The following is a 16,405-nucleotide window of genomic DNA, read 5'->3' as shown; positions in this document are numbered from 1 at the left end:
GAGCTTGGCGTCTTCGAGGAGCGGCTCTTCAAGCCTTCAGTAGACCCTCCTACCACGGAACCAACATCGCCTCAGGAGGAGCTCCCCCAGCACCCCTCTCGGGAGCCCCTGCTTGCGGGCCAAACTTGAGAGCACGTCTACTCCTCGCGCTCGAGCCTCAGGATGGGTGCTAGACCGAAGAGTTCAAGGCATACCTACTTTAGGGGACCCTGCCGGAGAAGGAGGAAGATGTGGAGCGCGTGGCTCGACAGGCCACTTTCTACTACATCCGGGATGGTGAGCTCTATCAGAAATGGCCAAACGATGTTTCTCTGTGATGCATCTCGAGGGAGAAGGAATGTGAGCTGTTGGCCAACATACATGGCGGGGACTGTGGGCATCACTCGTCATCACGCACCCTCATGGGCAAGGCATTCTGCATCGGGTTCTACTGGCCCACGGCGGTCAAAGATGCCACCGAACTGGTGAGATCTTGTGAAGCCTACCAGTTCCATGACAAGCAAATCCACCAGCCTGCTCAGGGTCTCCAGACCAGCCCTCTCTCATGGCCATTCGCAGTCTGGGGGCTGGACATCTTGGGCCCGTTCCCTCGAGCGCTCGGGGGCTATCGCTACCTCTACGTCGCCATCGACAAGTTCACCAAGAGGGCGGAGGTGGAGGCCATCCGCACCATCCCAGTTGGTTCGATGGTCAAGTTCATCAAGGCCCTCGTGAGCCGGTCCAGAGTTCCTAATCGTATCATCATTGACAATGGCTCGCAGTTCACTAGCAACCTTTTCAAAATATATTGTGCTAACCTTGGAACGCAGATATGCTACGCCTTAGTGGCACACCCAGGAGCAACGGCCAGGCCGAGTGCGCCAACATGGAGGTCCTGAGAGGCCTCAAGGAAAGAACCTTCAAAAAGAAGCTCGAGGCCTGCGGCAGGGGCTGGCTCGACGAGTTCCAGTCCATGATGTGCTCCATCCGCACCACCGCGACCAAGCCAATAGGCGAAACTCCATTCTTCCTCGTCTATCGAGCTGAAGTGTTTCTCCCACACGAGGTCAGGCATCACTCCACGCGGGCCTTGTCGTTTGACAAGGCATGCCAGGACGCCTCATGGGGGATGGACCTCATGCTGGGGGAGGAATGCCGCCGTCAAGCAGCGCTCCGAGTAGGAAGGTACCAGCAGGCGCTGCGGTGGTACCACTGCCGCAGCGTTTGCTCCAGTACGCTCGAGATGGGTGATCTCGTCCTGAGGTGGGTGCTCTCCAGGGAGGGACCGCATAAGCTCTCACCCATGTGGGAGGGCCCGTTCAAGATCGCCCGTCTCTCCAGGCCTGGCGCTGCGTGCCTGGAGATGCAGGACGGGATCCCCGTCCAGAACGCCTGGAACATCAAGCACCTCCAAAAGTTCCACCCATGAAGCAAGGGCCCGTGCCTGTGAAGGTCTCCGCTCATGACAGTATCACGTAATAGTGAGTGGGGCTGTACATGCCCCAGAGTCTCCTGAGTGTCAACCGCGGGCCTCGCGGGGCCTCCCTGCCATGTCCTAGTGGCAACACTTAGCTCCGCGTTGGTGAGAAGACTAGACTACATGCCAGACACGGTTGTTCTTTGGCTTGCTTTCTGTAGTTGGTTTGCAACTTTTTAATGGAATTTGGAGCTTTCATGTTCTTTCTCATTCACCGAGTTGGATTTTATTTGTCTCCTCTTGCTTCGCTCGCCTCTCAGTCTTGGCCCAGGAAGAGCGGCAGTTTCCTATTGCCCCTCCTCACGCGTCACGCATGTGGGGCTAGGCAGGTGTGTGCGTTTGGGTTCGCCCATACCGCGAACACACCTCGCCGAAGCCTCGGCTTCTTTAATCCTCGGGAGATGCTCTTGAACGAGGTCATGGGCGTACGCACCCTCTTAAGTCCGTGCCTCTGGGCAGTGCGACGCGGTGTACCAGCCCCAGCCAACCCACGCTTGGGGGCTCATGCAAGGAAGAATGAGACGCCCCGCCAAGCTTTCTAATAACTCTGCAGCTTTATAACGCCTCCTGAGTCCCGACTGCTCCTGAGGTGTGAGGAAGGGAGCTCCGCCAGACACCGCTAGAGTAGTGCGCCCTCGCGAGGCAGGAAGCTTGCCCTCGCGAGGCAAGAAACTGCCGCAAGCATATCAACCTAAGTACCCAAACCGCACCTACTTGGAGCACAGATATCAGGGCATAACTTCAGAATAATAAGCATAGCATAGTGGCGTAAGTGCCATAGTTCATTACACACACCAGTAGGGCCCTCTAGTTTTTTCAAAATGCAGGAAGAAGGAAAGGTTAAACAAATGTGGCCCTCACGGCCACAACAGCTCCTGACGCCAGGCTCCAGCAGCCCCTGCCTCAGCCTAGATGGAGGAGCCTGGACTTGATAATGTAAGAGTATAGCATTGAAGAAATTGGAGAAAGGGGGATCAGGCCAGCCAGGAGGGCTGAAGATAGATAGGGATCTCAGTTGCCTCCATGTCGATCATCTCCCGAGAAGCGGGCCAAGCCATCGTCTCCTTCCACTCATTGGAATCGGCAGCGAGGGCCAGACTAACCTAGGCCAATCCCTCTTCATTGATCACCGTCGATAGCTCAAGGGCAGGATCCAAGACCTGCCGGGATTCGGCCGGAGCGCATGTTTTCCCCTTCTTATTCAACCGCGGGGCCATGGCGACAAGAGAGGGCCTGCGCCGGTGTCGAATCTAGGAGAGAAGCCACGGTTTCTCAGGAAGGTGGAGGATCCAAGGGCGAGCACGGCAAGCAATGAAGGTGGAGCTATGTTGGCAACAGGTGGCCACCATGCCAGGCAGATATCAAGGCTGCATGGGGAAGTGGTAACACCCATGTCTCATCAATCGCCATGCATCGACCGAGGCAGCAGGCGGTTAGGGCCCGCAGTGCTCGGCACTTGCCCTTTGGCTTCGCCTCGAAGCCAAGTTCGAGCGCACCTTGGGCCCGGGGCTACTGTCGGCATTCTGGGAATGGGGTACCCAAACATGCCTGCATGCGGCCCACGACGTACCTCCATCGACGGCCCATTACGACCCAGGTTCAACATCAACAAATCAAGACCCTCGCGAGGGGCCAAGCCTCGTGAGGCAGCCGATATCAAGAACTCCACGAGGAGCAGTCTCTCTAGGCTAGCTCTCGAGGAGCGGAAATTTATATCCAAGGCTCACCTTGTGAGGTTCGGATGACGCGAGCCATGCTGACCAAGGTCAGGCGGGTGCCAGCGGGCGCAGTGTACTAGTTTCCTCTTTGGTGCCAAGGAGGCAAGCGCAGTCGCGGAGTCCTGAGGCATCAGCCAAAGGTTTCCATTCCAGTGCAACAAGACAAAGACTGTCAGGACAACAGGACAGAGGTCATCGCCGAGCCCACCATGGCGTAATGACCAGAGGCTTTTGCAGGCGAAGACTACTTTTGTTAGGATATCATGTACTAGTTGTCTCTCTTCGAATTTGGCCGTTGTGGGATCCCTTCCCGCCTTCATTTGGGACGAGGACCAAGGCCCCTACAAATAGGACTTAGCCACCACCATAGAGAGGACAGATCATTCAGATCATCCTCACACCCGCCAGCTCATCGAGCACAAGAACACTCCTCCTCCTGAAGTTGTTCTCCCACCGAGGCCAATCCACCACAAAGCAAGAGTAGGGTTTTACACCGCAACGTGGCCCAAACCTGGGTAAACTGTTGTGTCTCTTTTCCGTTCGGCTCGTCAAGCTAGTATTAGGATCACACAAGTATTAAGATCATGCAATGGATGGGAGTGATTAAAATCTCCTAAAATATATGAGGAAACTATGGGGGTCTCCGCATGAGCAATATCAGTAACATCACATGGAGAAAATGGACAACATCCAAAACAATGCATATCCAAAGCTAGTTGGTCATGGCATGGCATATGAGATAAATGATGCAAAGGTAGCATGTCAATATCATCACAAGAAAAACAAATGCCAATAACCATGGGATTGTCATCTATGCCATATGTGCAAATTTGGTTTATTTTAATGGCATATGCATAGTTACTACGATGAGATTGCAAATATGACATATTGTTGATCTCATGCATAGCATATGACAAGTCAAGCGGATTGTCAAACATGATGTGAGCTAACGAATTATGACAAGAAATCCTATGCAACATGGCATCACAACTAATAGACTCCACATGGTAACCGTCAAACTCATCATAAATGGGTAAATCATCGCATGGGGAAGTCGCACTAGCATGAAGCATGCTAATAGGTGGATCAACATCATGCAAGCAATCAATGTCAAGAATGTCCGCCAGTGGGACTAGAGCATCACCTTCACCTATGTTACCCTTTTGGTTCCACTCAAGTGGTGTAGGTGAGGTGGTAAAGACCAAATGGTGGTCATCTTCATCTTGATGGAACCATGTGGGGTGCATCATATTCTACCATGGCCATCGTCTTGTCCAAAGGGAGGACGAAGTCGTCGAGGATCGGCGCGTCATCATATATGGGACCTAGGACCAAATGAGAAGACACAATAGAGGTAGAGGTTAAGTCATTAGAAATCATAGTGGCCTCACATTCCCTATCAACTACCTCACTCACTCTATGTAGTGGCTCACTCACTCCCTCAAAATAGGTGCACTCAAAGTCATATATGGTGGAGTTACTCATCTCACTCAAGTGGTGGGAGTTGTGGCTCTCCTCACATGGGAATTGGGGCAACACATCATATATGGGACTAGTGGTGAAGTCACTCTCACTCTCAATATGGTGGCACATGTCACTCAAGTCGTTATACATTTCGTGGTCGAAGGGAAAATCACATGCTCAACCATCTCGTCACTATCGCCGTGTATGAAGGCTGAAGATGGTACATCATCACTCTCGCCTCCTAAGATGGAAGCATCATCCTTGCTCGCCACCGTGTCGCTTGCCTCCAAAGCATATTCCTTGATTGGCTCCATAGTCAAAGTCATCGGCGCACCGTCTTGAAAAAGAGTCAAAGTAGACTCGGCACCGTCAATGCCACAAACAGGGATGGCGGTGAAGTCGAACTTGGGAGCGTCGTCTTGGAGCTCGCCGGGCTTGGACATCATGGTGGTACTAGCCTCCTATACGTTGTCTTGAAGTTGGTCTTCCAGAAGTGTGCTTGGGGTGGAGAAGCCTTGGCTTTCATGAGTTCTTGTTCCGCATTGAGAGCACCAATGTAGTTGTCGCTGAGGGACTTGTAGTTCTCGAGGAAGATAGTCTTGGAGATGTTGTTGTTCAATCCCATCATGAAGTAGAACTTCATCAAAATGGGGTCGTCGACCACGACTCGTCGCAAGGCATTCTTCATCTCCTTGAAGTACGCGTCAATGGATTTGGATCCTTGGATGGTGTTCTCCAATTGGCGTAGAAGTTGTTTCATGTGGGTTGGAGGAACGAACTCTCGCCGCATAGCTCTCTTTGTCTTGGGCCAACTCATGTTGTAGCTCTCCGAAGGTGTGTGAAGCTACCATGTCGACGTGTAGTCGTGGAAGTTTCTTGTGGCGCACTTCACTTGATCTTTGGGAGGAACTTGATGTAGCTTGAGGTAGTCATCCATCAAGTGCTCCCACTCGAGATACTCCTTGGGTTCTAGAGTCCCATAGAAAAAAAGTCGCGGTCACAGTAGCTCATGGAAGTCGCGGACTTGATCTTGGGGAGCTTCTCTTGAGCATAGTCTTGGGGTGCGAAGGATGCCTTGAAGTCGCTTGGCAAAGATGCGAAGGGAGATGGTGAAGTCATTGAGCGGTTTTTGGTGGTGAGCTCTTGACCTTCACATTCTTGTCGGTGGTGGTGTCGATGCCGAGAGGACCTTGCCGGAGATGGTATCTCGGAAGCATGTGCACTTGAGCATCTTCGCGAAGGTGAGGAAGATCTCTTGTAGGACTTGATGAGGGCTTTGATCTCCTCCATTTAGCTTGCATCTTGGCGTCGGTGGAGTTTTTCATGGCATTGAACTCGTCGTTGTTATTGTAGACCGAAGGTGAAATGCCTTGCCTATCCATCACAAGACTCAAGCAAATGTGAGTGGGAGAAAGAGAAGAACTAGACCAATGTACCTTACTGAGGGAGTCCTGGATTATGGGGTCTTCGGGCGTCCAGGCTAAGTGACGTGGGCCGTGAAGATACAAGACGAAAGAATTTCCCCGTGTCTGGATGGGACTCTCCTTGGTGTGGAAGGAAAGCTTAGCGTGCAAATATTAAGATTCCTTTCTCTATAAACCGACTCTATACAAACACTGGTCCCCTCCGGTGTCTATATAAACTGGAGGGTTTAGTCCATAGAGGCAGACACAATCATAATCATACAGGCTAGAAAATTAGGGTTTAGCCATTACGATCTCATGGTAGATCAACTCTTGTAACTCCTATATTCATTAATGTCAATAAAGCAGGACGTAGGGTATTACCTCCATCAAGAGGGCCCAAACCTGGGTAAACATCATGTCCTTGACTCCTATTACCATCGATCCTTTGACGCATAGTTCAGGACCCCCTACCCGAGATCTGCTGTTTTGACACCGACATTGGTGCTTTCATTGAGAGTTCCACTGTGTCGTCATCGAAAGGCTCGATGGCTCCATCAATCATCTACACCAATGCTGCCACGAAGGAGATTTTTCTCCCTGGCCAGATCTTTGTATTCAGCGGCTTCGCACTGCATGCCAACTTGGTTGGCCACCTGGAGCAGATCGATATGCCCCTGGTCACCAGATCAGTTTTGGAAATCTGAACTATGTCGTTGATATCCGAGGAGACTTGATCTTCCAAGGGTTCGCGGCCTCAACCACTGCTCCAGCCTTAGATCCGGAGCGCGTCATTAGGTCCAAAGACGGGAGTCTAGAGCCCACCGGACTCTCTGTGGCCTTAGAGCTCAACACCGAGAGAATAGCGTCTCCGGCTATCATTGCAAGGCCAGACTCTACTCCGGATACTACTTCCGAACCCTGGAGGCCCGCGTCATGTGAGCTCGGCCCAGAAACTTCCGACCCTGTCCAAACCCCGCTCTTAAACGAGGCTCTCGACTTAATGTGATCCCACCCACCACCCACTTCATAGCCACTATCAAGGACCTAACCGGCATGCTTGATTATGCCTCCGAAGACATCGATAGTATGGACGACGATGCCGGAGAGGAGCAAGCCCAAAACCCCCCGGTCACTGGAGTTGGATGGCCACCTCCTTGTACGATGTATACATGGTGGACACACATAAAAACGGCGATGGTGATGATGAGAAAAGCCCAGTCGAGTATGAACCTCCTGAGATACCGCCGAAATGTCGACGTCAACGGCGCCGCTCTAAATCGCGCCACGGTAAGAACAGCAATACGGGCACCGAAGACATTGATATTCCGGAGAACAGCGAAGAACAAGAAGAGCCCATCGAACCAACATCCCAACATGATGATCGGGAGGACGGGCAAGTCGACCCTGATGAACAAACAGGGAACAGCGACTCGAAGGACAACAATTATCTGCCACTCCCCGAAGACGACGTAAGCCTCGGCGACGAAGATTTTATCGTGCCAGAGGAACCCCTCAAGCACTGGCTAATAGCCACGGGTAGAAGCCTAAAAAAGAAACAACAACAGCTGCGAGCTGACCAAGATCTGCTCAACACCAAATGGACTAATGTATTGGTAGCCGAAGAGTACGGCCTCAAACGGTTAACAAAGAGTTACCCGAAGCATAAACTACTACCCCAATTCGATGATGAGGCGCTAGAGCCCATAACGCCCGCACATAACGCAACTGACGGACCCAACCAACCACCACGTGGCCAGGGCAGAACGGCAACTCAAGCCAAACACCAGCCGCTCCACCTCGCAGTAAAAGCAGAGAAACAACAGCTCAGGAGTATACATATGACCTGCGAGAAGACCTAGAAAATAGAGCAGGTCAAACCAGATCAATCTATGGATCACGGGGGCACGCCCCGGTGTGAGAGGACGGTTACCAATCCCGGCATGGCAAGTATAACCAAGCCCCGGCCGAAAACCGCATATGGACTTCATCTGAACTACGTTGTGAAACAGCCTGATATAGGGGCGCCGCACACCCCCTATGCTTCACCGATGAGGTAATGGAGCACCTGTTCCCAGAAGGGTTCAAACCCATGAACGTCGAATCATACGATGGCACAACAGATCCCGCAGTACGGATTGCAGACTTTCTTCTCCACATTCACATGTCACGCGGTGACGATCTACACGCCATCAAATACCTTCCCCTCAAACATAAGGGACCAGCACGACACTGGCTGAACAGTCTACTAGAAAATTCTATTGGTAGTTGGGAGGACCTGGAGGATGCATTTAGAGACAACTTCCAAGGTACCTATGTTTGGCCCCTAGATGCCGCTGACCGTAGTGTAACATCCCAAATTTTCAATTTGGAATGTTATACATTAGATCATCATGCATATCATATTTTATTTTGCTTTTGGTTTTGATCCTAGAAAATCCTAAGCAACTCAAGGACCCACGAAGAGAGTTGGGGATTTCGTTATTTACATGTTTGAGTTTTCTCAAATTGTGTAAACAGGATCATCTGATTTTATTTATTTTTTCATCAATTATTTCTATTACAAAAATATGAGAGAGGGAATAAAATGACTTTCCCAAAATATAGAAATATTGAGGATTTAATAAAAAAATCAAATAAGATTTATTTCGGAGTTTTTCGGTGTTCTTATTTGGATTTAGGAAAAATGCGCGTTTTTCAAAGTTGTAGTTTGGGCCCAGATAAATGTTCACTTTATCGGGCTTGATTTTAGAAACCCGGAAAAATTTATTTAGTGATTTTTGGAGTCCGTTTAGTATTTCTTTTTATTTTTCTTCCGAGCGTATTTATTTTAAAAAAATGGAACCGACTTTGGGTCGTACTCGGCCAGGACTCCACCTGGCCGGGGCCTTTATATAGCGCGCCCGAGGCCCGAGCCGAGCCCCAGCCCAGCCGCCACCGCCGCCCTAACCCTAGCCGCCGCCAGCCGCTGCCGCCGCCGCCTGCCGCCGATCCGTCGGAGCCGCGCGCCACCCGAGGTTCGCCGCCGCTGCCTCGTTTTCCGTGCAGTTTTTTTATAATATATATATATAATATTTTTTTCTGTTCGTCGTTCGTCTTTTTCGTCGGATTTTCCGCGGTTATTTTCTGATCGCGATTTCTGATCCGAGTTTTGTTTTAGTATAACTTTTCGCTCGTTTATCGGAATCAGGCGATTCAAGTGCCTGGAGTTTCGCCTCGAAACCCTCTTTCCGAATAATCAACTTAAACAAGTTTTTGCTACAGTAAAATTTGACCTAGATCCAGATTACTAGAATGAAGTTGATATCTTTCGTCGTTTGATTTCTTTTGCATCGTTTGATTTGATTCTTTTTGCAAACCAGGGTTCTTAAGTTGAACTTTCTGGTTAGATCTGCTATTTGAGTTTTACCTGTGCATTAGATGAGTACTTATTGTATGCTTGTTTGTTTCTATGCGATAGAATACCCGGAGTGCGCCGCCTGTTACTTCGTATCTCTAGGTTTCGCGGATCATCAGCAAGGCAAGTAACACTTTGATCATACCTTTTCTACAACCCAGTTTTAATGCATTAGATCCATCCTCAAACATTGCATGATTAGGATCTAATTAAATTGTGGGATGGGAAGTAGATGAGGTAGTACCTATCATCTGTATTATTATGAAACCTTTGGGAGTTACTTCTATGTTTGCTTATTATGCCATGCTATGCTAGTAGACGTGGATTGGGTGAGTGATATCCATGACAGATGTGAGTTTGTTAATTTTAATGGTTTACTTAAGGTGGCAACTTAAATACACATCTGGGTGGATTGAGGCACCTGGTTTCTATCAGGACTTGCCTATTTTTCTTTTGGAGCGCCACCCAGGCTCAAAGGGAACATAAGATTATTCATACTAGAAACTTCCGTGTGCAGCCACAAGCCATTATGGGCTCTGGCATAGTTGATTACGTTGTGCGAACTCTTACAGGGTAGACTAGCAGATGTAGGGGAAAGTAGGTGTACCGGTCTATCCAACGTAAGGTGCTAGCGCTTCTGAAAGACTATGTCTCGGTCATCCGTTTCTCAAACACCATGTAGTGCGAGAAATCCAACGGAGGCGATCGAGTCTTGTGGGGAAAAGTGCGCAAACCTCTGCAGAGTGTAATAAACTAATCATGGTTAGCCGTGTCCCCAGTTATGGACATCTTGAGTATCTAGTACATGGATATCATGTGAATCTCAACATGTTACTCTAAAGTTAAGTTTGTTGGGTTTGTTTAATGATGATGCTTAATTGGGATTGAGAATGTTGTCAACCATTCTCAATGTTTAACAACCACCATGATAGTAATTAAATTTATTCCTTTGAAGTAGGGAAAAATTGGCTTTACGCAAAACTGTAACCATAGAGCTTTACACCAGCCAAATATGCATATAGTATAGCTGTTGCATTTCATTACTCTCTATGTGTTACCTTGCCAGCATATTCCATGTGATGACCCGTTCTCGGGCTGCAACGTTAATGTTGTAGACTTTTCAGATGACGATTAAGGAGTTTTAGGTCGTGGTTCTATACTCAGTGATGCCGTTGGAGTTGATGGACTCACTTATCTTCCAAGCCTTCCGCTGTTATCGTTATTAGATGGCCTTAAGCCATATTTATTGTAATAAGTTCTCTTTTGAGACACTTGATGTAATAAGTGTGTGATTGCTACTCTGCTATAAATCCTCCGAGTACTGTGTGGTGTCAGCATTACTGATCCAGGGATGACACCGGAGCATAGAGATCAGAATGTTTGAGGTCTGGTCACTACAGAGATGGTATCAGAGCACACGCTGACTGTAGGACACGACCACTAAGCTAAAAGACCTAGATCACTACTCACTCTCTTCTCTTCTGACTTCTCATCTTTTCTACTCTTTAGGATGGCGGATGCAAGGAACAAGTTCACACAACCAGATGAAGATACACCCTTTGGACACCACTTGAAGGAAGTCACTAGATACCTGAACATAGGAGTACCAAGCTTCACGGGAACCTACAACGCCATTTTACCTGAAGAAGAGCGCTGGATGATTCAAGTTCAAGTTCCAGGAAGGACGTTCATGCCAGTCACTGAGCCCATAGAGTTTTCTTTTGATGCACCAACTTGGAGTCTAGGAAAGAGTATGGCAGCTCACATCGTTATGGGACGCATTGGAGAAGTCTACCGCAAGGATCTCAAGGATACTATCTACCAGATTTGCGGACGGAGAGATAAACACTGGGAGATGATCAGCACCAGGAAAGATAGATCAATTGCAGCTTTTATCCAGGAGTTAAGCCAGCACATTCGACGATAGGGAATCAGATGTGCGCCGACATGATAGATCTGAAGAAGGCTAAGACTAGAATCAAGGAACTGGAGGAAGAACTCAAGGCTACATGAGAATATTATGAAAAAGAAATTGAAGTATTGGTGGAGAAGAATGACGACCTGATCAAGAAGATTGGAATATTTATGGGAGACCCGACACCAGTAGATGAAGACGAAGAACCCAAGGAGATTAGCCCAGAAGACTACATCATCATCGACGGCACCGACTCAGAAGCAGATAGTAGTGATGATGACTATGTTGATGAAGCTGGAGCCGATATCATGGAGTCTACAACCGTAGAATATTTCTAGTAGACCACCTCACCAGTAGTAGTAGTCCACCATGTAAATTTAGTAGCCCGAGCACTTTTGCGATAGTTAGATCGATTGTATGCCTTTGTTTGATTGAATGAAGTGAATTGTTTGCTTTTGCCGCATGTGCATATGGGTAGTGTTTTCTCTTTAGACCCCCTCTATTCTTATATCTCATCTTTTCTAAACCCTCAGATGCCTCCGAGACGTGACCCCGGATTTGCCTTTCCGCCGGAGCTCATCCAGTTGATCCAGCAGCAGAACACCTTGATGCAGTTGCTAGTTCAGAATCAGAACCAGGGGAACAACAACAACAACCCACCACCACCACCACCACCTGTTGACCACTTAGCCCATTTTCTTAGGCTGAATCCGCCGGTGTTTTCCAGTAGCACCGAGCTGATAGTAGCAGATGATTGGCTCTGCAAGACAGCTAGGGAGTTGACCACAGCAGGATGCACAGATGCGGAGAAGGTGAAGTTTGCCGCACATCAGTTAGAAGGACCCGCAGCATCATGGTGGGAGAATTTCACAGCCACCTTCCCAGTCGACACTGTCACATGGGACCGGTTTCAGCAGGCTTTTCGTACTGCCCATGTTTCAGCAGGAGCAATGGCCATGAAGAAGCGTGAGTTTCGTAACTTGCGCCAAGGAGGACGGACAGTTGGCCAGTATGTGGAGGAGTTTAGTAAGCTAGCACGTTATGCCCCAGATGACGTTGCTACGGATGCAGCTAAGGAGGAGAAATTCCTGGAAGGACTGAATGATGCAGTTGATGGTAGCCACCTTCAACAACCACCAGGAGTTGGTAGATCGTGCTCTTAGGATTGAAGGGAAGCAGCAGCAAATTGAGAACCACAAGAGGAAGTATGGACAAGGAAAGTATAATTCAGGAGCTCAGCAGAAGCCACGTTTTACCCCTAGACCGGGAGGACATTTTCAGCATACCCATGGAGTAGGTAGCTCGCACAATCACAATGCCACCAAGAATGGTAATGGGAATGGAGGAAGCAATGGACAGAACCGCAACACCCCATCAACCCCAGCCAAGAAGGATTTGAGTCAAGTCACCTGTTTCAAGTGTTCCAAGACCGGACATTATGCCAATGAATGTCCTGAAGGCCAAAACGGCAATGGAAGTTCTGGAAAGAAGCCGAACCCTTTCAACAGGGGACAGGTGAACCACGTTAATGTGGAGGAGGTTGAAGCTCAGCTCGATGCAGTAATAGGTAAGTTTTTGGTTAAGTCATTTACTGCACTCGTTCTTTTTGATACTGGTGCATCGCATTCATACATATCAAGGGGATTTGTGGAAAAGTATAGCCTGCCCACTAGGGTTCTTAAAACACCTATGCTAGTAAGCTCGCCAGGAGTAGAGTACATGGCCAGTCAAGGATGTTTTCAAGTGCCATTAAGTATAGGAAGGCATGTTTTCCCAACGGATTTAATTATTCTGGAATCCCAAGGTTTGGATGTAATTCTTGGTATGGATTGGCTGTCGATGTATGGAGGAAACATCGATTGCGCCAGTAAGACAATTTTGCTCACAACGCCAGAAGGAAGAAGGATCAAGTATGTATGCCGACATGCGTCAAACGGGATACAACTAAATTTCCTAACAGGAGTTGTGCAAGAGGAAGTACGACTGGTAAAGGATTTTCCTGATGTATTTCCAGAAGAGTTGCCAGGCATGCCACCGGATAGAGACATTGAGTTTTTGATTGAGCTTTTGCCAGGCACTGGGCTAATATCGAAGAGACCATACAGGATGCCCGCAAAGGATTTGGTGGAAATTAAGAAGCAGATTAAGGAGTTACTGGAAAAAGGTTACATTCGCCCAAGTTCTTCGCCTTGGGGATCACCAGTACTTCTAGTGGAGAAGAAGGATGGATCGTTAAGAATGGTTGTTGATTATCGAGGACTGAACGAAGTAACAATCAAAAAAAAAGTACCCACTACCAATGATCAATGATCTGTTTGATCGATTGCAAGGGGCTAAAGTGTTTTCCAAGATCGATTTGCGATCAGGGTACCATCAGTTGAAGATTCGAGAACAGGATATTCCTAAGACAACATTCACCACAAGGTATGGGCTGTATGAGTATATCGTTATGTCATTTGGACTGACTAACGCACCTGCCTATTTTATGAACATGATGAACAAAGTGTTTATGGAGTTTTTGGATAAGTTCGTCATAGTGTTCATCGATGATATCCTAGTTTATTCAAAGAATGAAGAGGAACATAAGGAGCATTTGCGTTTGGCACTTGGAAAGCTCAGAGAACATCAATTATATGCCAAGTTCAGCAAATGTGAGTTTTGGTTGAAGGAAGTAGGATTCCTCGGACACGTTATATCTGGAGAAGGTATAGCAGTAGATCCCACTAAAGTTGATACCGTGACCAAGTGGGAAGCACCAACAACAGTTGGAGAGATCCGGAGTTTTCTTGGACTCGCAGGATACTACCGGAGCTTTATTGAGAACTTTTCAAAGAATGCAAAGCCTATGACGGAGTTGTTGAAGAAGGATACTAAGTTCAAATGGACTGAGGAGTGTGAGGCTAGTTTCCAGGAGTTGAAGAAACGCTTGGTTACCTCACCAGTGTTGATTTTGCCAGATCAGACCAAGGATTATGAGGTGTATTGCGACGCTTCACGTCGAGGACTTGGAGCAGTGCTTATGCTGGAAGGAAGAGTTGTTTCGTATGCTTCACGACAACTGAAGCCTCACGAATTGAATTATGCCACGCATGATTTGGAGTTAGCAGCCGTAGTGCATGCATTGAAGACATGGAGACATTTCCTCATTGGAAATCATTGTGAGGTGTACACGGATCACAAGAGTTTGAAGTACATTTTCACGCAGAAGGAGTTGAACCTCAGACAAAGGAGATGGTTGGAGCTCATCAAGGATTATGATATGAGATTGCATTACCATCCCGGAAAAGCTAATGTAGTAGCTGACGCATTGAGCCATAAGAGTCATGTCAATACACTAATGACGGGAGAAATACCCAAGGAGTTAGCAGAAAACCTTCGTGAACTAAGTTTGGAGATAGTTCCGAGAGGCTATGTGGCAGCATTGGAGATTCAGTCAACATTGATGGATAAAATCAGAGAGGCTCAGAAGACCGACAAGGAGATTGCTTCTATAAAGGAGAAACTAAGCAAAGGAAAAGCTAAAGGATTTCGTGAGGATGAGAACGACACCCTATGGTTTGAAGACCGTGTTTATGTACCCAATGACCCGGAGATCAGAAAGTTGATTCTGCAAGAGGCACATGATTCACCGTATTCGATTCACCCAGGAAATACCAAGATGTATTTGGATTTGAAGGATATTTTCTGGTGGACCGGAATGAAGAAGGATATTGCGGAGTATGTAGCAGTTTGTGACGTATGTCAGAGAGTAAAGGCAGAGCATCAGAAGCCAGCAGGATTGTTGCAACCATTGCCGATACCCGAATGGAAGTGGGATAAGCTAGGCATGGATTTTATCACGGGATTACCAAGGACTCGTTCAGGCTATGACTCGATTTGGGTTATAGTTGATCGATTGACGAAGGTAGCTCATTTCATCCCAGTAAAGACCACTTACACCAGTGATAAGTTGGCAAGGATATACATGACCAGGATCGTATATTTGCATGGAGTTCCGAGGAGTATCATATCAGATAGAGGAACCCAGTTTACCTCAAAGTTCTGGAAGAAGTTGCATGAGACTTTGGGTACTAGGCTAGAATTTAGTACATCTTTTCATCCGCAGACAGATGGACAGACCGAGAGAGTCAATCAGATTTTGGAGGATATGCTGAGAGCTTGTGCGCTAGATTATGGATCTAGTTGGGATGATAATTTGCCATATGCAGAGTTCTCTTACAATAATAGCTATCAGACCAGTTTGAAGATGGCCCCTTTCGAAGCTTTGTACGGAAGGAGGTGCAGGAAACCGTTGTCATGGGACGAAGTTGGAGACCGCCAGTTTTTTGGACCAGATCTGATTAAAGAGTCTGAACAGAAGGTGAAGTTGATTCGCGATAGGCTCAAGGTAGCCCAGTCCAGTCGGAAGAGCTACGCAGATTCAAAATGCAAGGAGACAGTTTACGAAGTCGGAGACAGAGCTTATCTTCGAGTATCCCCACTTCAAGGGATTAAGCGCTTTGGAGTTAAGGGGAAGTTAGCGCCACGATTTGTAGGGCCATATCGTGTTTTGGAGCACATGGGAGAAGTGGCCTACAAGTTGGAATTACCCGAAGGATTGTCAGGAGTTCATGATGTGTTCCATGTGTCTCAGTTAAAGAAGTGCCACGCGGAGATGGCTGACGTACCATTAAGAGATACAGTGCCTTTGGAAACAATTCTGTTGGATAACGATTTGACCTACGAGGAGAAACCAGTCAAGATTCTCGAGTTTGCCAATCGAGTCACTCGCAGCAAGGTTATCAAGTTTTGCAAAGTTCAGTGGAGTGACCACACGGAGGATGAAGCCACCTGGGAGCGAGAGGAAGCTTTGCTCAAGGACCACCCTCACCTATTTCCTAGCCAACCCGAATCTCGAGGGTGAGATTCATCATAAGGGGGGTAGGTTTGTAACATCCCAAATTTTCAATTTGGAATGTTATACATTAGATCATCATGCATATCATATTTTATTTTGCTTTTGGTTTTGATCCTAGAAAATCCTAAGCAACTCAAGGACCCACGGAGAGAGTT

At 47.9% G+C, this 16,405-nt stretch overlaps 1 protein-coding gene across 1 annotated transcript; it reads left to right on the top strand.

Annotated features, from left to right (window-relative positions):
- The first annotated feature begins 811 nt into the window (after nt 1–811).
- LOC147979593 (uncharacterized) lies at nt 812–1,408 on the top strand. The gene has a single exon (XM_087515275.1). It carries the CDS (start codon nt 812–814, stop codon nt 1,406–1,408), a length of 597 nt encoding a protein of 198 aa, XP_087371401.1.
- The last annotated feature ends 14,997 nt before the right edge of the window (nt 1,409–16,405 follow it).

Source organism: Triticum urartu, chromosome 3A, assembly GCF_056163025.1.
Source record: "Triticum urartu cultivar PI428250 chromosome 3A, HENAU_Tu73, whole genome shotgun sequence".
Lineage (NCBI taxonomy): Eukaryota > Viridiplantae > Streptophyta > Magnoliopsida > Poales > Poaceae > Triticum > Triticum urartu.
This window is presented reverse-complemented; position numbering and strand designations above follow the sequence as displayed.

What these genes read in the sequence shown, in the direction of transcription:
- LOC147979593 (XM_087515275.1), top strand. Translation starts at nt 812, where the DNA reads ATGCTACGCCTTAGTGGCACACCCAGGAGCAACGGCCAGGCCGAGTGC.